General features: G+C 50.7%; 13 protein-coding genes across 13 annotated transcripts; 7 read left to right on the forward strand and 6 right to left on the reverse strand.

Moving 5' to 3' along the window:
* Nucleotides 1–16: 16 nt before the first annotated feature.
* MRS44_005758 (uncharacterized protein) lies at nt 17–1,993 on the reverse strand (the record flags this gene model as incomplete). Its single annotated transcript, XM_046271983.2, has 8 exons — nt 17–533; nt 585–678; nt 728–987; nt 1,038–1,348; nt 1,400–1,470; nt 1,518–1,585; nt 1,635–1,761; nt 1,810–1,993. 8 exons carry the CDS (start codon nt 1,991–1,993, stop codon nt 17–19), a joined length of 1,632 nt encoding a protein of 543 aa, XP_046140671.1.
* Nucleotides 1,994–2,467: 474 nt separating this feature from the next.
* On the forward strand, nt 2,468–3,530 carry MRS44_005759 (uncharacterized protein; the record flags this gene model as incomplete). The annotated part of the gene is made up of 2 exons (XM_046274747.2): nt 2,468–2,895; nt 2,945–3,530. 2 exons carry the CDS (start codon nt 2,468–2,470, stop codon nt 3,528–3,530), a joined length of 1,014 nt encoding a protein of 337 aa, XP_046140670.2.
* An 8-nt stretch (nt 3,531–3,538) lies between these two features.
* MRS44_005760 (uncharacterized protein) lies at nt 3,539–4,294 on the forward strand (the record flags this gene model as incomplete). The annotated part of the gene is made up of 1 exon (XM_065621524.1): nt 3,539–4,294. One exon carries the CDS (start codon nt 3,539–3,541, stop codon nt 4,292–4,294), a length of 756 nt encoding a protein of 251 aa, XP_065477596.1.
* Nucleotides 4,295–4,663: 369 nt separating this feature from the next.
* On the forward strand, nt 4,664–6,982 carry MRS44_005761 (uncharacterized protein; the record flags this gene model as incomplete). Its single annotated transcript, XM_046274746.2, has 7 exons — nt 4,664–4,737; nt 4,787–4,931; nt 4,980–5,056; nt 5,145–5,267; nt 5,317–5,654; nt 5,709–6,634; nt 6,683–6,982. The coding sequence occupies 7 exons, from the start codon at nt 4,664–4,666 to the stop codon at nt 6,980–6,982; spliced, it is 1,983 nt and encodes a 660-aa protein (XP_046140669.2).
* A 915-nt stretch (nt 6,983–7,897) lies between these two features.
* MRS44_005762 (uncharacterized protein) lies at nt 7,898–9,341 on the forward strand (the record flags this gene model as incomplete). Its single annotated transcript, XM_046272498.2, has 5 exons — nt 7,898–8,062; nt 8,113–8,422; nt 8,469–8,696; nt 8,745–8,834; nt 8,881–9,341. 5 exons carry the CDS (start codon nt 7,898–7,900, stop codon nt 9,339–9,341), a joined length of 1,254 nt encoding a protein of 417 aa, XP_046140668.1.
* A 376-nt stretch (nt 9,342–9,717) lies between these two features.
* MRS44_005763 (uncharacterized protein) lies at nt 9,718–11,069 on the forward strand (the record flags this gene model as incomplete). The annotated part of the gene is made up of 2 exons (XM_046283808.2): nt 9,718–10,508; nt 10,556–11,069. The coding sequence occupies 2 exons, from the start codon at nt 9,718–9,720 to the stop codon at nt 11,067–11,069; spliced, it is 1,305 nt and encodes a 434-aa protein (XP_046140667.1).
* A 212-nt stretch (nt 11,070–11,281) lies between these two features.
* Nucleotides 11,282–12,256, reverse strand: MRS44_005764 (uncharacterized protein; the record flags this gene model as incomplete). The annotated part of the gene is made up of 1 exon (XM_046270390.1): nt 11,282–12,256. One exon carries the CDS (start codon nt 12,254–12,256, stop codon nt 11,282–11,284), a length of 975 nt encoding a protein of 324 aa, XP_046140666.1.
* Nucleotides 12,257–12,971: 715 nt separating this feature from the next.
* Nucleotides 12,972–13,517, reverse strand: MRS44_005765 (uncharacterized protein; the record flags this gene model as incomplete). Its single annotated transcript, XM_046274745.2, has 1 exon — nt 12,972–13,517. The coding sequence occupies one exon, from the start codon at nt 13,515–13,517 to the stop codon at nt 12,972–12,974; it is 546 nt and encodes a 181-aa protein (XP_046140665.1).
* Nucleotides 13,518–13,933: 416 nt separating this feature from the next.
* Nucleotides 13,934–14,823, reverse strand: MRS44_005766 (uncharacterized protein; the record flags this gene model as incomplete). Its single annotated transcript, XM_065621525.1, has 5 exons — nt 13,934–14,023; nt 14,073–14,268; nt 14,331–14,378; nt 14,426–14,720; nt 14,772–14,823. The coding sequence occupies 5 exons, from the start codon at nt 14,821–14,823 to the stop codon at nt 13,934–13,936; spliced, it is 681 nt and encodes a 226-aa protein (XP_065477597.1).
* A 935-nt stretch (nt 14,824–15,758) lies between these two features.
* Nucleotides 15,759–15,977, forward strand: MRS44_005767 (uncharacterized protein; the record flags this gene model as incomplete). The annotated part of the gene is made up of 1 exon (XM_065621526.1): nt 15,759–15,977. The coding sequence occupies one exon, from the start codon at nt 15,759–15,761 to the stop codon at nt 15,975–15,977; it is 219 nt and encodes a 72-aa protein (XP_065477598.1).
* A 306-nt stretch (nt 15,978–16,283) lies between these two features.
* Nucleotides 16,284–17,380, reverse strand: MRS44_005768 (uncharacterized protein; the record flags this gene model as incomplete). Its single annotated transcript, XM_065621527.1, has 3 exons — nt 16,284–16,572; nt 16,616–17,048; nt 17,098–17,380. The coding sequence occupies 3 exons, from the start codon at nt 17,378–17,380 to the stop codon at nt 16,284–16,286; spliced, it is 1,005 nt and encodes a 334-aa protein (XP_065477599.1).
* Nucleotides 17,381–19,132: 1,752 nt separating this feature from the next.
* Nucleotides 19,133–20,962, forward strand: MRS44_005769 (uncharacterized protein; the record flags this gene model as incomplete). Its single annotated transcript, XM_046281922.1, has 1 exon — nt 19,133–20,962. One exon carries the CDS (start codon nt 19,133–19,135, stop codon nt 20,960–20,962), a length of 1,830 nt encoding a protein of 609 aa, XP_046140662.1.
* Nucleotides 20,963–21,120: 158 nt separating this feature from the next.
* On the reverse strand, nt 21,121–22,943 carry MRS44_005770 (uncharacterized protein; the record flags this gene model as incomplete). The annotated part of the gene is made up of 2 exons (XM_046270410.1): nt 21,121–22,669; nt 22,723–22,943. The coding sequence occupies 2 exons, from the start codon at nt 22,941–22,943 to the stop codon at nt 21,121–21,123; spliced, it is 1,770 nt and encodes a 589-aa protein (XP_046140661.1).
* Between the last annotated feature and the right edge of the window lie 61 nt (nt 22,944–23,004).

Raw genomic sequence — 23,004 nt, forward strand, 5'->3', positions numbered from 1 at the left:
AGCAGCGCCATGTCGACTATATTCTCGCCAGAGCCCTGAACCCTTGGCCAGCAGACTTGTCGTTTCCTGAAACAATCTCCAAGCACATACCCAACACTTCCCGCGTATCTCTAGGATCGATGATGCCATCATCAATAAGCATGCTGCTCGTAGAGTAGCTCTCAGCATCTCTCTGAACCTGACGCTTAAACTGTGCCGTCTTCTCCTGAGCCTTGTCCACAGACTCCTTTTCTCCCTCAGGCCGAGCCTTCTTTGACTGGATCTGCTCCATGACACCAGCAAGCTGATCAGGCCCCATAACACTGCACTTGCCCGTCGGCCAAGTAAAGATGAACCGAGGCTTGTACGCTCTACCGCACATGGCGTAGTTGCCGGCGCCGTAGGAGGCACCCATGATGATGGAGATGTGTGGAACTTGAGAACACGAAACTGCCGAGACGAGCTGTGCTCCTGCCTTGATGATACCCGAGTGCTCGGCTTTGGTGCCTACCATGAAGCCTGTGACGTTGTGGAGGAAGATGATGGGCGTACCCCTAGGGAAGCGTCAGTGGTTTCAAGGAGAGGGACGTAATGACATGACTTACTCTTGGTTGCAGAGCCGGATGAACTGGGCGGCTTTGAGAGCTTCGTCGGGGTTGATGACGGAAATCTGGTTGGCCACAATTCCCACCCGGAAGCCTACACATCCAATCAGCCATGTTTCTTGCATCAGCACTTGTCGACTTACCCATGATGTGTGCCCACGTGGTCAAAATGTTGACTCCATACTTAGGCTTGAAGACGGCCAGCCTCGAATCATCAACAAGTCTCAACACAACCTCCTTCATGTCAAACGCCTTTCGAATGTCGGGGTTTACCAAGGAAAGGATATCGTCGATGGGATACCGTGGAGGAAGAGGATTCGAGATTTCACCGTTGGTCTTGAGGAATCGCTGCTTGATCTTGAGAGAGGCGACCCAGTCCCTGGCTTTGTGAATGGCATCGAACCTGAACATGTCAGCTTAGATTACTCACTCGGAGTGGGATATTAGACTCACTCATCCGTCGCGACTTGATCAGCAAGACCAGTCTTCGAACCATGAACATTAGCACCACCCAACTCCTCCGCCTCAACTTCCTCTCCAGTAGCCATCTTGACCAACGGTGGGCCGCCAAGAAAGACTTGGGCCTGGTTCTCCACAAAGATGCTATAGTCGGATAGAGCAGGGTGGTAGGCTCCTCCAGCAGTCGAAGATCCAAAGACAATGGCGCATGAGGGCTTGCCTTGGAATGAGCGGTTGGCGAGGTCGTAGAAGAGTTGACCGCCTTTGTGGAAGACGCGGAACTGCTGTGGGAGGAATACTCCGGCCTTGAAGATTTAGTTGATGTTGAGGAGGTCGTATGAGGGGTTGAGACTTACGGACTGGACGAGTGAGATGAGTGGGAGGTCGTTCTCGGAGGCTATCTCCAAGATACGGTTCACCTTGACAACTGTACTCTATTAGTAAATATGTACGCCCATGTCAAAGAGTACTCACCAGTCATTTCATTCCATGCGCCACCACTCTGTGTGGGTATATGTGACATGAGAAGACAAATCTTTCCGCTATTCATGGTTAGTGTTGGCTGGTACAAGAATGCCAGTGTTGACCTACCTCACTGTGCCGATGCCAGCAATAATATTCGCAGAAGGTGTCGAATTGACGTTCCCGAAGCCAGCAAACGGACAGAGCTCTAGGAATGGAGAGTCTTGGTCAAGAAGCAAAGCGATGCGATCTCTGGCTGCAAGTCGGTTAGCGCATCTCTTCAAACGTGCGCTCCTGGACTTACGAAGAAGTTGGCCTCTGGTCTGGTGCCTCTCAAGCGAGGCAAGCGCACCCTCACTGGATACCTGCTGCAGCGCATTCTCATACTTTTCTAGTATGGGCTCCCAGTTTGCGAGATTGTCCTTGTGAGCTTGGTCTCGAAGCGACACCTTGGAGCGCTCGACTGGGTATTGATGTGTGGTTGACATGTTGCCGATGGTTGGACTGAAGCAAGTCTTCAAATTCCAAATCGAGTAATTTAAAGATGAAGAACAATGTCCAGCTGGATTATGGGTGTAAATAAAGATGATGCTCGGGGTTCGGACCGAGGCGGAGCGACTCCATAAACAACGGGAAGACGTCGATGAGAAATGCCACTGCTGCGGAAGCAAATTCCTAAAAGTGAACAAAGATGTCTTTGTGATAAAAAGAAGCATAAAAACATTGAAGAATATACCTCGGTTCAGATGCCTGTCAAAAGCAGCGACAGACGCGGTAATGCCTTGGAAGGTCCCCCGCGGCGATCGGTCCGGTCGCGACGGGAATCTCGGTTGTCGACGGATCTTGAATGCGGACCGCGAGGAAATCGCATCCACGGAAAGAACACAGGAACAAATCCATTCATTTATTCTAACAGTTCTGGGCCCTGCTGTCATGCGCATCTCATCCATTCATTGTTAATCATGACTACACACGTCCGCATCGTCGAAGTCGGCGCCAGAGATGGCCTGCAAAACATCTCGCAGCAAGTCCCGACAGACGTCAAGATAGAGCTGTTGCGCAGACTTTACGATGCTGGACTTGAGACGATAGAAGTTACGTCCATCGTGTCTCCCAAGGCTGTTCCCCAGCTACAAGATTGTCGCGCTGTCTTGTCGAGTCCGCCAGTGCAGGCGCTCCTTGGAGATGCATCGCTACGCCTCCCGGTGCTGGTTCCGAATAGAAAGGGCCTCGATATTGCCCGTCAACTGGGCGTCAAAGAAGTCGCTGTGTTTGTGAGCGCATCGGAGGGCTTCAGCAGGGCCAACATCAATTGTACCGTGGACCAAGGTGTCGCCAGAGCACGGCTCGTCTGTGAAGAAGCCAAGAAGTTTGGCTGCAAGGTTCGCGGGTGAGTACCTACACTTACTCTATCGCTGCAACCACTGACTCGTTGCTAGCTATGTATCTTGCATCTTTGAAGACCCCTTCGATGGACGGACTCCTCCGGCCGCCGTTCTCAAGGTCGTACAGACCCTCCTTGACATGGGCTGCTACGAGGTCAGCCTCGGCGACACCCTCGGAGTCGGATCCCCCAAAGACGTGCGCAACCTCCTTCATCTCCTCAAGACAAACGGTATCTCCCTCGATCGGATAGCTGGTCACTTCCACGATACATATGGACAAGCTCTTGCAAACGTTTGGGAGGCCTATACCTGCGGAGTTAGAGTGTTTGACAGCAGTGTCGCCGGCCTGGGTGGATGTCCGTTTGCGCCCGGGGCCAAAGGCAATGCTTCGACCGAGGACTTGGTCTACATGTTTGATCGCGCTGGTGTCCATACGGGTGTCAATCTCTCCAAGCTCGCAGCGGTCGGGGCTTGGATCTCGGGCAAGTTGTCACAGCCAACTTCGAGTCGCGTCGGCGCTGCCTTGTCGTCCAAGGAGCGGCGTGTGAAGAATCCACGAGAGAAGACCCACGGACCGTTGACCTGGGAGCGCGTCAAAGAAACAGACGGTCTCATCGTCGATCAATCGGGGCGAATCTGAGAATCACCATGAACCGACCGCGCAACGGCAACGCCCTGACCACCGCCATGATCGAAGACCTGACGTCTATCTTCCGAGACGTTGCTAGCGACAGGAGCGTCAATCGCATCGCGCTCACAGGCAGTGGCAAGTTCTTTTGTACGGGTATGGATCTTAGCAAGAGCACTCCCGTCGGCGGGAACGACGATGTCGCGCAAGCGCAGTTTAACAGACTCGAGCGTCTTTTCGACACGATTGACAAGAGCCCCAAAGTGACAATCGCTGCTCTCAACGGGCCGGCATTTGGAGGCGGGGTCGGCCTGGCATTTGCTTGCGATCTTCGACTCTGTGTCAAAGGCGCCAAGGTCACACTGAGTGAAGCCAAGTTGGGTCTTTGTCCTGCGACAATCTCCAAGTACGTGATTCGGGAATGGGGTGTACCTTTTGCTCGAGAGGCAATCTTGACAGCAAGACCCGTGACTCCATTAGAGTTGCACACCAAGGGAGTAGTCATGAATGTCGTGGAGGATCAGACCAAGTTAACCGAAGCCTTGGATTCTTGGCTGGTCAAACTACGATCTGTCTCGCCTGAAGCTCTCAGGATGTCCAAGGAATTGATCGCGTCAGCCTGGACCCACGGAGGACACCCAGAGCAAGCCGACACCATCAAGACTCTCTTCAACGAGATGATGAAGCCATCAGCGCCTGGTCATTTCGGTGTCAGCGAGTTCCAAGCAGGACGAGCAGTAGATTGGGACGCACCACGCACGCGCAGCAAGCTCTAGAGGAGGACACACGCGTGAACGGAAAGACGGACCATTTCATTGGATCAGCTTCCGACAAAGAACAGAGGAACTAGTACGGTTAAGGAAGTAGTTTAGTCTAGCTCGTGAAATATCCATGTTTCCTTGCTGCGGGGAGATTTGCTCGACCCCAGGATTTCCCCGGATTCTTCTCTCTCCTCTCTCTTCTGCCAACTGAACCCAAACTTGTCAAACGAACCAAAGCTGACCATTGATGCCTCGGGAGTTGGAAGTCCCGTGATCTCGCCTTGTTCCTGTGCAACTCGAATCTTACGTTTCGTTTCCTACTTTGAACCCCCTACCTCGACGCCCTACGCCCTACGCCCTTCCCCTCACCTCGGTCCGCTCGGCATGGAGACACACGACACGCGGCCCACGAATGCGGGCGTGATAAAGCGAATTCGTCAAGCATGCGCCAATTGCAGGTTAGTAAATGTCATACGGCGATACTGTTACATACTAACATGTGCGCAGGCGACGCAAGGTCAAGTGCTCCGGTGAGCGCCCGGTGTGCACGCACTGCCGACAAAGCCGACGGAGCTGCGTCTATGAGCCTTACTCTGTGACCGCTGGTGAGACGGGCCATACAGTGCCTAGGGTTTCTAATGCTACGATAAGTGTATGTTTGAATGGATATGTGGGAGGTTTGATGCTGATTTTGTGACAGAGTCAATTGCTGGAGCGTATCTCGTCGCTTGAGTCTGCGTTGAGTAGGCTCAGCCAGGGCAACTTTGACGCTCATGTGTAAGGATGCCTGGCACTCTCCAATGTGGCGACTTTAACTTGAAGTCATTTAAGTATATTCAAGAAGATAGGCTGACTCTATTCTTAGGCAGACATCACCCTCCTCGGCGTTCAGCTCGACGCCTCGACGCATGCCATCACTTCATCACACCCAAGAGCAAGCAGACTTGAATCTCGACTCAATAGTACAGAACTCTGTCCTAAACAGCTTGTAAGTGAACTACTCGCGTACACAAACTTGATGACTGACTTCGATCCAGCTCATTCGATGGACTCCCACCTCCAGAAGTAGTCCAATCCCTCGTGGACACCTACTTCGCCCGCGTCCACAACCAGCCATACTCATTCTTCCACCGCACGTCTTTCTACGCGAGCCTGTCAACCATGTCGATTCCGAGATGTCTGCTATTCGCTGTTCTTGCGTATGCTGTGAGGTTCTCGGATCAGCCGTATTTCGTGGGCAAGGTTCAGCAGGCTTCGGATGCGTATTCTAGGCAGTCGTGGCTGTGTGTGATAGAGGATCATTTGAGTGTTGACAATAACCTCGACTTGTCTGTTATTCAGACTGTTACTCTGTTAGCAATCGTTGATTACACAGGTACGTCTCATCCCCAACAACTATCATGATCTCGGCTGACGATATCAACTCAAGCGGCAAGAATCAGTTCAGGCTGGCTACGTCTCGGTCTGGCAATCCGTCTATCCCAAGACGTCGACCTCATGTCAGAGCCCTCATTCTTCCTCCCCCCAACAGAACGCGAAGAACGAAGAAGAACATTCTGGTCCATCTACCTCGTCGACAAGTTAATCTCGTGCGCCCGTTCAAGACCCGCAGCAGTCGCCGACGACGACTGCACTCTTCACCTCCCCTGCAACGAAGACGTCTTCCAAGATAGAGGTGAAGATGGTGAGAATGTGCCTACGCTGCGTCAGGTCCTCAGCTGGGATGTTCCTCTTGCGAATCCTCCAAGTCCGTTTGGTCTTGCTGTTGTGGCTACGTCCATCTTTGGACGATGCACGAAATACGCCCATGGAAGAAGTGCAGGTGAAATGCTCACACCGTTGGATCCCCAATCCAACTTTGCCTTGACGAACGCTTCACTGTTACTCCTGGAATCCTACCTCAAGAACCACGATCAACCAATTCTAGATCTTGTTCAAAACGGACCCCAAGCAGATACCAACATTGACGAAAAACAAGTCGGCCACCTCGTATTCTCTCACGCTCTCTTCCATCTCTGCTATTGTCTTCTAAACCACCCATTTCTAATCCGTCTCCGCCTCCGTCCCATAGCAGCAAGGGTTCCGAAAAGTTTCACATCCAACGCGTTCCACGCAGCGCAAGAAAACGCGAGGAAACTCACGGATCTGCTCTTGGCGGGAACTACTGGGGTTGTACCGATGGAGTCTTCGTTTTACACGTACTGTGCTTCCATCGCGGCGGGGATTCATTCTCTCGCTTTTGGGGCGCAGCATCAGGGTGTTGATGTTGATCAGTATGATAGCCAGAGGTATTATCAGAGGTGCATAGAGGTTTTGGAAAGACTGGGTGTTTTATGGCCTATGGTTCCCAACATGGTTTGTCCCCTTTTCTGACCCATCAACACAAGTATTGACTTGTTCCAGTTGACCAAACTCCGAGAATTCGACGCCCACTCCGAGTCCTACGCCCACCTCTTCAACGCAGCTTGTCTCGCCGATGAACTAGACGGCATTGCAGAAAACACACTCTGGTCACTCGTCGACTACGGAATGCTGGCTAGGGAAGTGCCTGGAAATTCTCCCGCGCATGTGTCTTTCTTGTCGAATCTACCATCGCCGAGTAAATGGATTCCAGGTGGCGACTACATGGCTACGTCTCCTACGAGTGAGGCAAGGAATCAGTTACTTTTCGTAGGGACTCAGGAGCCATTGACTCGTTTATAAGGTGTATGAAGCTGGGAAGGTAAATAGCATATTTGCTCTCATACAACATAACAACACATCGGTGATTATAACACAGCGGGTGTTTGATATGTGATCTATACTTGCTCGCTCTCAATTGTAGATCAGATATCGAACCCCGGTTGTGTTATAATCGCTGATGTGTTGTTATCTTGTGTTATTGCAACCGTTACTCAAATGTTGGTTGCCTCTTGTTCTTGGCATTTGACCTAGTACGAGGGTAGAGAAGGTGCCTTTTATCCATCTCAGAGATAGCTTTGTTAAGGCTATCACGGCGTCATCTCGCAATTATAAACCTTGCCGGATAGTTATTATGTTACCTACGGCTGCGTTTCCGTCGGGTTGTTTGGAAGCCCACGAGCCCTTTAACCAACATCAGATACCTAATCTAGCTTAGCACTTTCGTTTATTCATTTTCTGGAGGTAAACTCCCGTTTCCCACGACGTCATTGCCATGTAATCCCCGGTTGTTGCTCTCCGGCCTCGGACCGAGAAGCGGGCCCATTGATCGAGCCGGACCGACAGCTTCGGACCAATGAAGCATCACGGACGGATGCGACAAAGATAACGCTTATTGATTCAGGATTAAGAAATCGTAGAGATTGGGATTGGAATAGAAGTAATTGAACGCTGTTGATAGCTTCACAAGTTCAAACGTAGTTCTTGAAATTGTGGCCAGTTGACTCTATTACATACTTCGGGACCATGTACGGACCGCATCCACGGACCGCACACTTTCCGAGAGTTTTATAATGTGGACAATCTTACGGTTCCCGAGGTTAACATCATGAGAGTCTTGGATTAATATTGTATATATACTCATGAGGTAGCATTTTACTTGGCTACACACTCTCAAAGCACCCTAACGCTTCCCACTGAACTGCTTCAACCGCAAAAATGACCGGCATTCCCTTTGCAGACCCTCTCTGGCTGACGAGAGGCGAAAGCCCTTACTACGGCGAATCTCACAGGCGCTTGCAGAAGGAGGTACGAGCGTATGTTGATGAGCATATCGCACCTTTCTGTGATGAATGGGAGAGAAAAGGCGCCGTACCACAAGAAGTATTCCACCCTCTTCCCAATCCTCTTCACAGCTTGCTCATTTTTTTCAGGTCCAACAACGACATGCAAAGCTTGGATACACCGCCGTGGCTGCCTACCCAGTAGCATTTGATCAGCTACAAGGCCAGAGACTCCCTGGTGACATTCCCCCTCACGAATGGGACGCGTTTCACGACCTCGTCGTGATTGATGAACTCGCAAGGTGTGGATACCTCGGAATTGTCTGGGCTCTTGGATGCGGCAACTCTATCGGTCTTCCACCCGTCATCCAATTCGGAAATCCAGAGCAAAAGAGACGATTCCTTCCTGATGTCCTCTCTGGAAAGACGAGATTCTGTCTAGCCGTCACAGAACCAGATGGTAAGTCTCTGACATCTGATATACAGCAATGGCTGACACTCAATAGCCGGTTCGGATGTCGCTGGAATTACAACTACGGCTGAGCGAAAAGGAGACAAGTACATTGTCAATGGCGCAAAGAAGTGGATCACCAACGGTATCTTTGCAGATTACTGTACTGCGGCTGTGCGGACTGGAGGAGACGGGACGTTTGGCATCTCGGCGTTGATCGTTCCTCTCAAGGCTCCTGGTGTTACATGCAAGAAGATTGAGAATTCTGGTGTCGAGGCCAGTGGTGAGCATACTGCGCATCTCCTTGTAAAGCATCTCTAACGGGTAACAGGATCTACCTACATCGAGTTTGACAATGTGGAAGTCCCCGTGTCGAACCTGCTAGGTGAAGAGAACAAGGGTTTCCCCATCATCATGAACAGTGAGTACCTATCAACAGCTCCTACTTCTATATCCTAACTGTGTAGACTTTAACCACGAACGCCTCTGGCTCGCCTGCACCGCCCTCCGCATGGCCCGCGTCTGTCTCCACGACGCCTACAAACACGCCCTCAACCGCGAAACCTTTGGAAAACCCCTAATCCAAAACCAAGTCATCCGCGCCAAATTCAGCACCATGGCGCGTCACATTGAATCCACGCACTCCTGGATGGAGCAGCTCGTCTACATCTCCAAGACTAACCCCTGCGCAAAGCTGGGCGGTCAATTTGCGAATCTCAAGGTACTGGCGGGACAAACGCTGGAGAAGGTGAATAGGGAGAGTCAGCAGGTTATGGGTGGACTTGGGTATTCCAAGAATGGGAGGGGGGCGAGGATTGAGCAGATTAGTCGCGATGTTAGGGTCATGGTTGTTGGGGGTGGGAGTGAAGAGATTTTGACTGATTTGGCTCTGAACCAAGAGGTCAAGGCTGAAAAGTCGAAGCTGTAGTCCAGATGGTTATTGTAACAATCCTTGGTATACCTCCATGTATCTGCATAGGTATCTATATACTGTACACCTTATTTGAATTATTGCTTTCGGACTCCAAACCAATCACCTCCCGCACGAACGAAAAAGCAAACCTCACCGTATGTAAGACGAGGCTGGGCGTGCGCACCTAGTGAGCACTAAGCCACTTTGATATCGAACGCGAATGAGACACGCAATAATAAGCCATCTCGCGGTCGTACTACTGCTAGAGGGCCTCTAATTAGCTATCTGGCATATTACAGACCCGCAGCTGTGCGACATGCCTTGCCCAAAAATTTGATTAAAATGCTCATCTCACCGTTCTTGCCCAACTCATCATCACCACCGCGATATCATGGAGTCGGTCAATCAGGGCTCAGTGCCCATCAACCTCATCAAGGGCGCGTTTTTACTACTCGTCGCGTGTATCCCTACCGCCTTCATCATGCTCGCGACTCCAAAATCGGGTATCAACTCCACACCGCGTTACGTCTGGCCCGTCGTCGTAGTCGCGATCGGCAAGCGACTCTTCGAGATGATAGCAGACACGGGCACGAGCTTTGTCATCAACGGCGTCATCATGGGCTGGGTCGTGCTCGTCTTGATCCAGTGCTGCAATGTTTTGATCATTAGGAAGCTTGACTCTGATGAGTTGGTGAAGGGCAGCATTTTTCGACTTTCTGATGGGTTTATCGACAAGTTTTATTTCACGATGCGTCTCTTGTTCAATTTGCGAAACGTTGGGAATCCGTGGGAGGTCAAACGCCTCAACAAGTTTCCGCGCTACTACAAAGGACCAAAGCCATCTCGCAGCGCGTACATCACACGACAGGTCCTTATCATGGCGTGGCAATATCTCCTCCTTGACATCATCTACATGTCCTCATTGGAGACACCGCCAGAAGATGCCCAGAGACTCTTTGGTCCTGGTACAGAGTTCAACTACCTTAATGCCACTGCTGAGCAATGGGGAGGACGTGTCGCTGTTGGGCCTGTAGCCGGACTTGCACCTGCTCGAGTGTCCATCGACATTCCCTACCGAGGCTTCTCTATTCTTTCCGTCCTCCTTGGAATCACCTCTACCGATCAATGGCCGCCGCTGTTTGGAAGTATGTGGGATGCATATACCATCCGCGGCTTCTGGAAGTAAGACTCCCCTCTGCTGTGATATGCACCGACTTACAAGATAACAGCACCTTTTGGCATCAGGACTGCCTATGGCCTATGAAATCACTCAGCAATTATATTTGCCGAGACCTACTAGGCCTTCCACGACCTTCATTCATCGAGCGCTACCTGAATATTCTCATAGTGTTCTTGGCTTCTGGCGCCATGCACCTCACCATCGACCTGTTTTCCTACAAGCCCCCATCCAAGGCACCTACGCTTGCATTTTTCGGCTCCATGGCTGTAGCAATCATGTTGGAGGACGCAGTTCAAGATCTATGCCGCCGTATTACTGGAGTCGACACAAGGAAGAAGGATGCGAAGGTCCCCTTGTGGCATAGACTCGTGGGCTACGTTTGGGTTACGACCTGGATGACTCTGACAGCTCCTTGGTATCTGGCTCATGCCGCTCAACTACCAGCTGAGACAAAGTGGCTTGTGCCTTTCAGTTTGGTCAGTCAGATTGGGCTTCCGGCAGCAGGCGCCTTGCTGGGTGTGAGCGGCTTGATCTTGAAGTATGCGATTGGGGGCGAGGTTTAGATACAGAGGAGGAATCCTTGTGTCATCACAGGTCGGGTATGTTATAGACACACGCTGGAATGTCAAGGCAAGGGGTGAAGAGTGGTGAAGATCAGATAATCGCGATGGATGGCGGTTCCAAAGAGGCAAACATAGACGAGCAGGGAGTTCAGGAACATGGATATGCAATTGATTTGTTAGATCTACCATCTTTATCCCAATATCAGATGCCTCTAATGCTGAGAGGCAAAGGCCGCAGCATACACATCCATATCCGCGATGAATCCATTCGTTCGCGTTGGTTCCCAGCCAAGAAGCTGCTTTGCCCGATCAGACGATCCCCTCATAGTCGTGCTCATGGCCTCTGCGAACAGATTGTCCCCTGACCCAACCAACTCATACTTCCCATTGAACTTCCAAACTCCAGCCAGAGCGTCAAAGATACCTTGCATGCTCTCTTGGCTTGTGACAAGATCAAAAACTGGGTAAGTAGACCCGCCGTTGATAAGAGACAACTTTTCAATTGCGCATTTGAACCCCGTCGCAACATCGTCGACATGAACCAGTCCCGGCTTGGAGTCGGCTCGCAGAGGAATCTGGACAATGTCCGAGCTTCCACTCCGAGCGGCCTGTAGCAGTGGAAGTACGAAAGGCGTCCAGATGGTGCTCTCACGGCCGTAGATCAAAGCTGGTCGGACAATGGCGACGTCGAGGGTATCTGAAGCAGCCAAGATGGAGTTTTCCAAGTCCGTACGCCAGGCAACCAGAGCTGGTGGTTTGTTGATCGCACTCTGCCCAGCAACGTCGAGATCATTGACTGGTTCCTCGCTAGAACCATGAACCCACGTCCCTGAGCAGTAAATGAATCCAAGCTTGGGACCAGTGTGTAGCCCAGAAGCTTTGTACTTGCTCAAGCGTTCTTGACCGATCTGTTGAACGTCGTTGAGAAACTTTGCCGAGTCCTGGTTGGCCCCAGCAACATCGACGACAACGTCGATATGATGCTCTCGGATCGCAGTAAGATAAGCCTCTGGCTCTCCAACCGGGTTGGGGCAAATGACAGGAATGACCTCGGCTGCGGCGAGAGACTGAGCTTTGGCTTCGTTGCGGGCTACACCGTATACTCTGTGTTGGCCGCTGCGGACAAGGACGTCGGCGAGTCTCTTGCCAAGATAGCCTGTGGCGCCGAGAATGAGGACCTTGGGCATTTTGAAAATAGGAGTTTTGATGAAGGGAGTTGAGTTGTTGGAGTGAGCTTGTGAAGTTTATAGAGTTTGGTGCAGATGGTAGAAGAGTGAGAAGTCTAAGCGTCAATGATGATGATGAATTGACATGTTCGGGTGTGTTACTTATACTTGACTCAAAGACGACGCGATCCATCCACTGGGTCGGGAATATCTACAATGTCCTTGACAAGATCCAATAACTCCGGCCTCTAAATCTTGATCCGATTCTCTACCTACGAAGTCTTGTGTTCTACAAACATCTTGACTGCTTTGCGGAAGTCAAAACAGGCGATGGACCGAAAAGCTCCAATCAGAATCTCGAGAATACGAGGTCGCGTTAGCCAACTGGTGAGAAGGCCGGTGTTTCCGGACATAGTGGCGAAGCCTGCGGAGATAGCCAAGGTTTGTGCTTATCCCGATGCCAGTCTGCGGCATCACGGCAGAGTAATGATGGTAAGCGGCTCAATCGGCATGCATCTCGCATGCCTTTGCGAAAATTCGGTCTCTTGAATTTGGAACACGGTGATTGTGTATTAGTCGATGATCTTGGCAGTATTGAACAGCAAGCACCAACACTGCCTCCAAAGAGTGTTGGGTCAATACCACAAGTCCACCAGAAAATATTGATCACCCTCTTCCTGAGCGTCTCATTTGTCTCTACTTGACAGCGGTGGTTTCTCCATCATCCCTCTCTTAACTACTGTAGCAGCTTCTTCAAGTCATCCCTCTCCTTCAACTCCTCCAGCAAATCTGTAAAATCCGTGATACCTTTGCTACTCATCTCCTCGAAAAAGGGCATCTGCCCCTTCAACCAGCCTCCCTCCTGTCCTGCCTCGGGAATAGCCATGCCTCCCTCCCGAATCGTAACCATGGGCACAAACGTTACCATCATCAACCGCTTCTTCTCGTCTTCTTGACTCCACTCCTTCTTGTCAACAGGTGCAGCTATCTTCAGCGCTTCATACCATGCGCCTTCGATTTGAGCTCCTAGTTCATCAAAAGCCGTCTTTGGTCGGGTAGCAGACGTTCGCACGATGCCGATGATGCGGTTTGACGTAGCTGTATGAGGCTTGCCGGCCAAGAAGTAATTGCTAGCACTGGAGTCTTCTTGAATGAAGTGCACGTGGACAAAGAACGAGGGTGTAGTGAAGGTCTTGCAGTGCAGGTTGGTGATGGAGGCAGCGATTGACTGTCGCTGCTCTTGATCGAGAGGATATGAGTGATAGATTTGGTAATAGGGCATCTTGTCAGACAATCAAGGTTCTTCCTTTGTTGGGTGATTGAAATGTTCAAACAACTGGGCAAAGTGCAGTTTGCAGGCTTTGTAGTTCAGATTGGAGTGGTTACACCCGGTCATTAGGGCGTTGTTGACAACCGAGGTCACAAGGCGAGGCGGGGTTTGTATACCGTGAATAGTAATCAACTCGAGAGTGGCTTACGAAGCGGGGAAGAAGTCCGCATCAGTGACTTGATGTCCAAAGGATTCGGTGTATTCACATGGCCACAATATCACCCAGAAGAAATCGAGCCTTGATAGAGTCACGAGCGAAAATATTGGCTGCCAAGTTTCAAGCATCTACACAAGGTCTGAAGGAGCGAGCAGGTTCATCATAGTCATATTATAGCATCAACATCGTTGATCTTGGTGGCATCCTCATCTTAGAATTTCTCAACATATGGCCGGATGTCGACCTCGTGCGTAAAAGCAGATCGATGCTGGGTATGAAGATACCAGTACGTCTCCGCAATCTAATCACAGTCAGTCTCAAGTCTCTCTCACGGATCAGGAAATACATACCGCCTCTGGCTTTATCTTGCCATCCTCAGCACCGTCGTTAACCTGCCAATCCTTTGTGCGAGGAATATCAATAACTCCATCGATAACCGCATGCGCCACATGGACTCCCTGAGGATGGAACTCCCGGGCGAGAGATTGGGCCAGCCCTCGCAGCGCCCACTTTCCAGCGGCAAAGGAACCGAACTGAGCCGAACCCCTGACTGAGGCGGTCGCTCCCGTGATGATCAGGATTGGGGATATTCGGAGTCAGGAACCGACTTTTGGAGGAGAGGTAGTGTCGTTTGGGCGAAGTGGAAGAATGCCCGCCTTGAAAGTGTCAGCTCAGAACCACCAACTTGTCGAGATTCACATACACGCTCCCATTGAGACTAGCATCGATTTCCTCAGCCTTCAACTCCAAGAAAGGCTTCCTGGCAAAGCCACTGTTGACATTGAAAACAGCAGCAGCAAGTCGACTTCCAGGAAGCTCCTTCTCAATCGACGCAAGCGCATTCTTGAGACTCGTTGGATCGGAAACGTCGGCCGTGATGCCAACCGCCTGGCCGCCCGCCTTCTTGATGTCCGCAACAGCTCCCTCGTAACTCTCTGGTCGACGGGCGAGAAGCACAACGGGGTACTTTTGCGCGAATCTCAACGCCGTAGCGCGACCTCATGGAGATAAGCGGGGATGTTCGGGTGGAGTGGGGATGATCAGCTTACCGGTTCCAGGGCCGACTCCGGCGACAAGGGCGTAGAAAGACTTGGAGGCCATAGTGACTATTTAAATCAGATACGATAGTAGACGAAGTTGTCAACTGAAAAGCGATTCCCTTTGCGGGGAAGACAATCGTCTTATAGCTATAGGCAGGTCTTTGTCAAGATGGTCTAATACTTATCAACCTGACGTCATCTGCTTATAAATGTCGGCGAGTTGTTAATTGCGCGGAAATGTGACGTGATAGACCGAAGACAGTCGGCAACATGTCTAATCATCACATATATCGCCATGGACTTGCAGGGTTACGGGAATTCTCCGGTCGGTCCGTTCTGGGCTTTCGGGTGTACTCCCCGAACTCCGGATCATGTGAGATGTATTATTCGGATGGCGGTTGATCATACATAGGTTGTGTGTTTCACGGTTTACGTGGTCATAGAAGCTGTGTAGATGCAAACTGAGGGAATGGACGACGTGTCAAAGCAAACAGTTGCTATTCAAGGCCAGGTCTACTGAAGAAAGGGGACACAAAATATCATGGGGCCAACTTGTGCCCCAGAGCACCGAGTCACACCAAACGTGCTGAATGGCTGTTTCACAGACTCGGTCCTAGTTTTTATATTAGTATTCGTTCCTTTGAATCGCTGCCAAGTTTGGAGTGGCTCTCGGCATAATGTCATGGCAAATATGTTGCTCTTGACGCATGAGCTCTGATTCACTGGTGAAACCCTTCATCTGCTCACAAACAAGGAGTAAGGAGCCAGATGAAGACTCAAGAGCACACCATCAGCATCTCAACTTTTTACTGAATCACAATATCAAATCAAGTATAAATCATCTCGTTTCTCCAAACCTTGGTTCCATCTTTCTCTCTGTAAACAAGCGAACTCCTACCATCGACAATAAAATCTGAACTAACCATCTCAGCCTCGAAAAAACCAAAGCTCCTCAGACTTTGACAAAGCTCATCCTCAAAACCACACACCGCCACCATGTGTGTCATCTTCTGGCGCGAGCAGGTGTGCCGACGGTGCATGAAGACCCTCCACAAGACAGAGACAAATCGGAATAAGTGCAAGAAGTTCCTGGAGGGCAAGGGATGTTTCAGTGACGAGTACTCCAACTGCGACTGGGTCGAGGGGCCTGATTGCCCGACGTGCGGGCCACAGCTGGAGGAGGAGGAGAGGAAGAAGAAGAAGCAGAAGAAGTAGTGGAAGGAGAGTGACATGGTGCTGAGGAAGGGGATATTGGTTACTGGAAGTTGAGTAAAATGCGTTGATGTAATCGTAATGAATTGACTGGATTCCAAACTTGACGACCTAGCCAGCCTTCCATCCGTTGCCATTTTCGAATACTAGGTGAGCAATGCATACACGAGCTGATCAACATTCATGGAGAACCATACGTGTACAACAGTGTTGGCGCCAAGCCCAATATTGCATTAGCATAACGACATCTCTAATTTTATCATCGCTTTTCCTCATCATTCCACACCCCAACGCCTCATCACCACTAATTTACTCCTTAACCAAAACAGCCCTGTATCGAACCTTGCCCTCCTTCAGATCATGCAGAGCTGACTCGATGCCCTCCTCGTTCAAAGGATATGTCATGATTGTGGGCTTGATGTTCTTGCGGGCAGCAAACTCGAGGAGCTTGCGGGTGCTGTCGCGAGAGCCGACCAGGGAGCCCTGGACTCGGATTCCCTTGAGGGAGAACTGAGTCAGGGGGACTGGTGTGGCCTCCAGGCTGGCTGTAAGGGGGTAGATGATACCATCCGTGTCCACAAGAGGAACCAGGCTGCAGCTGTTAGTGATTGTTATTCGTCATTGGAAGAATGTTTACATACCTGGCGTAGTCAACGTTTGCGCTGCCGCAGAGAAGCAAGTGCTTGACAGGCTTGAAATCAGCCGGAGCCTCATCTCCAGACTTGAAAACATGGTACTCGGCAGCACCATACTCCATGGCCTCCTCCCTCTTTGACTCGGAGCTCGACAGGACAACAACCTGGCATCCCATGGCGGCGGCAATCTTGATGGCCAGATGACCAAGACCTCCAATGCCCATCACGGCCACGCGGTCGTCGCAGCGAGCGCCATACTTGGTGAGAACGGTCCAGACGGTTGAGCCGGCGCACATGAGAGGAGCAGCGTCGACTGAGTCGTAGCCGTCAGGAATGGGAACAACACACTTGGCGTCCCAGACGGCGCCGTAGCTGAAGGATCCATTGTCGGTGTCGGCAAAACCATAAATCTTTCTCTCTCTGCAGTACTGATCCAGATCTGTCCTTAGGTCAGTGTGTTGGTCCTTCATCTTGAGGTAGAGCCTTACCTCTGCAGCAGTTATCGCAGCTCCCGCAAATCTCATGCGTATACCCAAATCCAACCCTATCGCCAACCTTGACAGTCTTGACCCCAGAACCAACCTCACGAACAACACCAATTCCCTCGTGGCCTAGCGCAATACCACTCGGCTGGTAGAGCTTGTCCGTTCCACAGACGCCAGAGTGCGTCGTCTCGATAAAGACCTCGTGGGGCTGGAGATCGCGCTCAACGCTGTCGGAAAAGATCTTTCCCTCAGGGGAACCGCGGAAGACGTTGAACTTGAGAGCCATTGTTGCTTTTGTTTGTAGTATATTTTTTACTGAATGTTTTATTTTCAAAGACTTTGAAAACTGGCTATGAGTTTATATAAGGGGTAAAACTCTTATCTTCCCTGACGTAACCCAGCACCCACCACCATCAGTCGATCAACAAGGATACAGCATAATTTGTCATCCCAGATTTAGAACACTAGAAGTCTCTTCGAATCTTCCCTGAGCGGATCCCCTTCGGTGTAAATGTGGAAACTCGGGGGGTCCATATGCCTCGGCACGGCTTTTGACTACTTGAAACAAACTCAGCGCCGGTCAAGAGGCCAATGAGAAGAAGCGCATGGGCCTCATCTGGCATGTTAGTGCCGGGTCCCCGAACAAGCCGGACGCGGCGTCTACTCCGGATGGGTTAAGACCTCCGGCTCGAAACGTAGTTGAGGCGACAGTCTGTTGGGGACCTGAATTTGCAACCGCTTGTTTTTTGCCCCGTAGCATTGCATTGCCATATTCCACGCGGTATCTGACTCGCGGGAGTCGCGGCTTTAACGGAAGGTCGCCAGTCGCCCCGAAATAGGAAGCGGATCCGGTCTTCAGATTGAATCGCCTGATTGAGTGGCTTGTGTCGTTTCAAATGATCGACTCGGCTAGCATTTTCCATCAGTTGGTTAACTTACACGTTGCCTGGGTTACTCTGCCTCTGGTCAATGCGAAGTAGCCAACCATGACGCTCGCCTCCGCCCGGAACATTGAGACAAGAAGAATAAATTAGCATAGCACAAGAGAATTGATTGGAACATAAATTGACATAGAATTGGATCCTCCAACAGAAAAACTCATTGGCTCCCACTTGGTAACCATCACCCAGGTCTGAGATCTTAGAGAATGCATCGCAATGAGAGTAACAAATAAGAACCACATTTTCCAAATACACGCAAGAGAAAACGATCAAACACAGCGATATATGAAAACACATTGACCATTCACGATTCATCTTAATATACCTGAGCCTACGGTCTTCTAGCTCAGTTATCCCATCAAGAGCTGAGCTTCAACTATAACAAAGATCACATTATCAACACATGATAGCATCATATCCCAATGCTAACACAGCTGCCTGAGTCTAAATCTCCGTTTCCACTTCATAAATCACCCAGTTAAGAATCAGGCCCTCTACTCTACTCCATCACCCTTGATAGAGTTACGATGTTTATGATTTCTCAGTGCCCTATTCCCCCAATGCATAGTTTTTCGCACATTATTTACTTCTGCCAGACTCATCGATCCAATTCCCTTGAAGCAATTCTTGGTCAAGTTGACCGAACAGGTGTTCGCCAGCCAGGACGTGATGAGAACAGACAGGTAGAGAATTTCTGGACTTGTTAGAAGTAATACAAAGCTATTTGTTGTCCCGACATGAAGTAAGCAATATCAAAAACCCCGAAAGTGCGATTCTCGTATTCTTCGTAATATCGTTATCCCCATAGCCACAGCAAGTCTTGGCCATTCATATTACCGCTTTGGGCAACTGATCGACTCAGCCATCCCAACACTGCCTCTCAGGTTGACGTACTCTTATGAAGCAGCTTGTAAACTACACTTTGGCCCAAATTGGTAATTTTATTTCAATTGCGCAGCTGGCTAGATAGTACGCTGTGGAACATATCGTGAAAGTGATGTCTCTGAGAAGATATAAAGGTAAGTTGACAGACACGAACTGAACCAAACATCTCAACACATTCCATTCACTCACTCATTCTGATCTCAAAAGACACCATGTTTTTATATCTTCATCTTCGGCATTTATTGCTGGCTCTTTTTCTCGGCATCAACGTCGTATTGGCCACGCCAAATTTCAACCCACGGATTCTGGCCGACACCAACCGCGACGGCATCATCAACCAACTCGACTCTGCAAACAAACACATATGGACTTCCAACCGCGGCGCGATATTCCTCCCCAACATAGGAGATCAGCAGCATCGCTGTCCAGGTATTGATCTTGTGAAGCAACCTCTCAGCAACTTTGAACTGGCCGCCTGTAACGACGCATCCGGGGACCGCCTCCTCACCCCTGAGTATGCAGCTCCTCTCAAGACTCTTCCGCTGAAGAACTTGAGCAAGAATGCTATCGGTTCTATCTACACTTCTCCAAAATCTGCCCTTGACCGTGTTCGAATCTTCTGGCAGAGTCAAGGTTCTTCAGACTGGTCCCTGGTCGACCCTCAAATCACCTTCAATGCGACAAGTCTTGCAGCAGGCCTCACACTGGCCATCGACGGGCGAGAGCTGGTGACTGACTCTTCAATCTGGAATGGACTTGTAAACATCACATTTAGTGTGACTGACGGGAATGCAACCGCAAGCGACACTGTGGCTATGAAACAGGCCCCCGTGCTGATCCATCACCACTTGCAAGCCCCTCAAGTGGTTCTCAGTACCGATGGAAACGTCACCTCTTCGACTTGGCAGACCAGCTTCATCGACTCCATCCAAAGCACCCTCGACAGTCTTGATCAAAGCCTTCCCTTCGTACTGTTCAACGAAACGGGTGACATCTGGGCCCAGGACTTTCTCGAACCCGGATACGCAAGCATGCCCGGCCCCGGCGGGCCAATCTCCATCCGCATACTCTTGCGGTCTGCTCAGTCAGGACGCGCCGCAGGACGCCAAGTCTTTTCTCGCCTGCGAGGTCCTGGGATAGGAGGCTTCCAGCCAGGTCTCGGTTCAGGTTTTGGTCACGAGGAGATCAACTCTGGAGGCAACTTTGAGACCATCCCACCATACACCTCAAGAGCAGGCGTCGAGTACAAGAGCGGTCGAGTTATCACAGGCAAGCACTTTAACAAATATCCAGCAGAGTCGATGGTCAATTTTTTGGACGCCCAGGGTGTTCAGAAGCCATTGGTTCTCGAGACTGGGTGGCTTGCTATCGGACATGTCGACGAACTGGTTCAATTCGTTCCATACGATAACGAACTTGGCTTTACCATTGCCATTGTTGATACGGCTTCAGCTTTCAGTCTCTTACAGAAGGCTTGGAAAGATGGTCATGGTGAAGCAAACGTCATCAGCTACGACGGGGACATGACACCCGACAACGAGACCATCTTCATCGATCCAGAGGTCCAGAATCTCACGATCAAAGATTTACTCAACGACAAAGACTTCATCGCCATTAACGCCTACGCACAGCACTTCATCAACGACACCCTCGACCTCCTCCTTGAAGAAGTTCCCCTGTCCGAGTCAGACATCCTCCGCGTCCCCACGCTCTGGAAAGACGTTACATATCCCTGGCCCAACACCTCAGATGGCCACCCGCCACGTCTCAACAGGGCTCCTCCAGGAGAACGTCAGGTTAAGTCCTTCTTTCCGCAGTCTATCAATGGGTTGGTCCTTGGACATGACTACCTGGCGCCCAAGCCGTGGGGCCCTGTAATCAACGGCCGGGATATTCTCGAGAAGGCTGTTCAGGAGGTGTATGCTAGGGCAAACATGACGGTTTGGCTAATCGATGATTACATGTCTCATCACGTTCGAGGCGGAGAGGTTCACTGCGGGACAAACACTTTGAGGGAGAAGAACATTGCATGGTGGGAGTAAGATGCATCAATGTCGAGCCGTACCTTATCGGCCGACTATATAGGAGACGGGCCGCATGGCATTATAGATAGCATAGAATGTTTGGTGTATCTTTATTACTGAACTTATCCACACTCCTTAATATAATTCCCTTCTCAGCTTCGCACCGGCATATCGCCTTACCAAACCAGACCCTTGACCTGCTCAATCTTCTTCACGTTAATGTTCTTCCACATAATGACCGAGAATATCGTGATAGAGTACAAGCAAGTAGCCGCAATCAGCATCAAACGCTGCGTATCACCGTACGCCCTGTTGATAGCGTCGCGAGTAGGCGATCCCCAAGGGTAGGAGGACTGAACGGTGAGATCACCATAGATGCTGGCGAATTCTCCCATGGCATCAGCTGGGAGGTACTTGGTGAGCTTGGCAGGGAAGATACCAGTCCACATAGCAGCAGCGATAGCCAGACCAATAGCACCGCCGACGGAGGAGATCATACGCTCAACAGCCAGAATAGCAGGAATATCCTGGTGTTTGGAGACAGCCATGACGGTCATTTGTTCGCAGATGACAAGGATACCGCCACCAAAGGCGATGAAAATTTGACACATGACGATGTAACCAATGTGAGAGTCGGGCTGACGGAAGTGAATCATGAGGCCGACTCCGAGAATAGTAAGGGGGACGCCAAAGTAGAGAGCCTGCCACTTGAGACGACCGTTGATGCGGATGATGACTCCCATGCAGAGGGAACAGAAGCAAGAGCCGACGGTATAAATGTTGGTGATGTAGCTGGCGTGGGCGATAGACTCGCGGAAGACCACAATCAGGAATGAGTAAAAGTAACTATCCCAGATGTACCAGGCACAGTAGATGCTCGCCACCATAGTAAATGTGAAGAAGACGGTCCGGTTGTTGATGAGGTACCACGGGATAAAGGTGGTGGGAGCTAGGAATCTCTCCCAGGCAGCAAAGGCGATGACCAAAAGCCCACCAAAGATCAAGAAACAGATGATCAAGGGAGACTTCCAAGTGTTGGACTGATAAGAGTACAGCGAGAAAGCCAGAAGGAATAGCGACAGACCGGTGATGATGAGCAACAGACCAATGACGTCGAATTCCTTGAGGTAGTAGACAACGGACTGGGAAAAGGTGCGGTTGCTGGGCTCTCGCTTCACCAGACCCTGCTTGACGGCTTGGCTCTGGTAGTACCAGAAGAGACCGCACAGAGGGAGAGTGACGACGGGGTAGACAATGGCCCAGAGACCGAGACCCCAGCGGAATCCGATGTGCTCGTATGCGTGCTGAGCAGCAGGACCGTACGCCCAAACAGTAGCAAGATACGGCGAAGAGGCAAAGGCAATCATGAAAGCTCGACTTTTAAGCGACGAAGTATCAGCGATAAAGATAGTCGTCGTAAAGTCAATACCCGTGTATCCCACGCCGTAGAAAACCTGGGCAGCCGCATAGGTCCTGACGTTGTTGCAGCCTGCCATCATGATGATGCCGATGGTGACGATGAAGATCATGATGCTGAAGGACTGAGGTCGGCCCCAGAGGTTCATGAGCTTGGCGTACGGGAGAATGATGAGTCCTGACACGAGGTTGGAGACGATGGACGTGGTGGCCGTGAGGGAGTGTGACTGGAAGCTACTGGTGACGAATGGGTTCAGGGTGCTGATGATGCCAGACGAAAAGGCCTGAATGAAGGAGATGAGCCAGATACTAGAAAGTTCATGTCAGCAACAGTATGGATGAAATGCAAGTTGTAGACTTACAGAAGGTAAGCAATGATCAAGTGCTTCCTCGTCCAGACCTGAGTCATGGCCCGAACAGCCTGGACACCCTGATCAAGCTCACCATCAGACTTTTCCTGCTCAAAGTCCGCAGCGAGCGTCTCCTTGTCCTTAGCAGCAGCTTCATCATCATTGCTGACACGAGCCGGCTCCTCAACGACAGGAGCCTCCTTGATGGGGTTGCGGAAGGTGTTGAACCTCATTGTGTTGACGGAGTAGATGAGGATGATGATGGACGATCAGATAAGATGAGACAAAAGGTAT

The sequence above is a fragment of the Fusarium solani genome (assembly GCF_023522795.1).
Source record: "Fusarium solani strain SB1 chromosome Unknown bctg00000003_1, whole genome shotgun sequence".
Taxonomy (NCBI): domain Eukaryota; kingdom Fungi; phylum Ascomycota; class Sordariomycetes; order Hypocreales; family Nectriaceae; genus Fusarium; species Fusarium solani.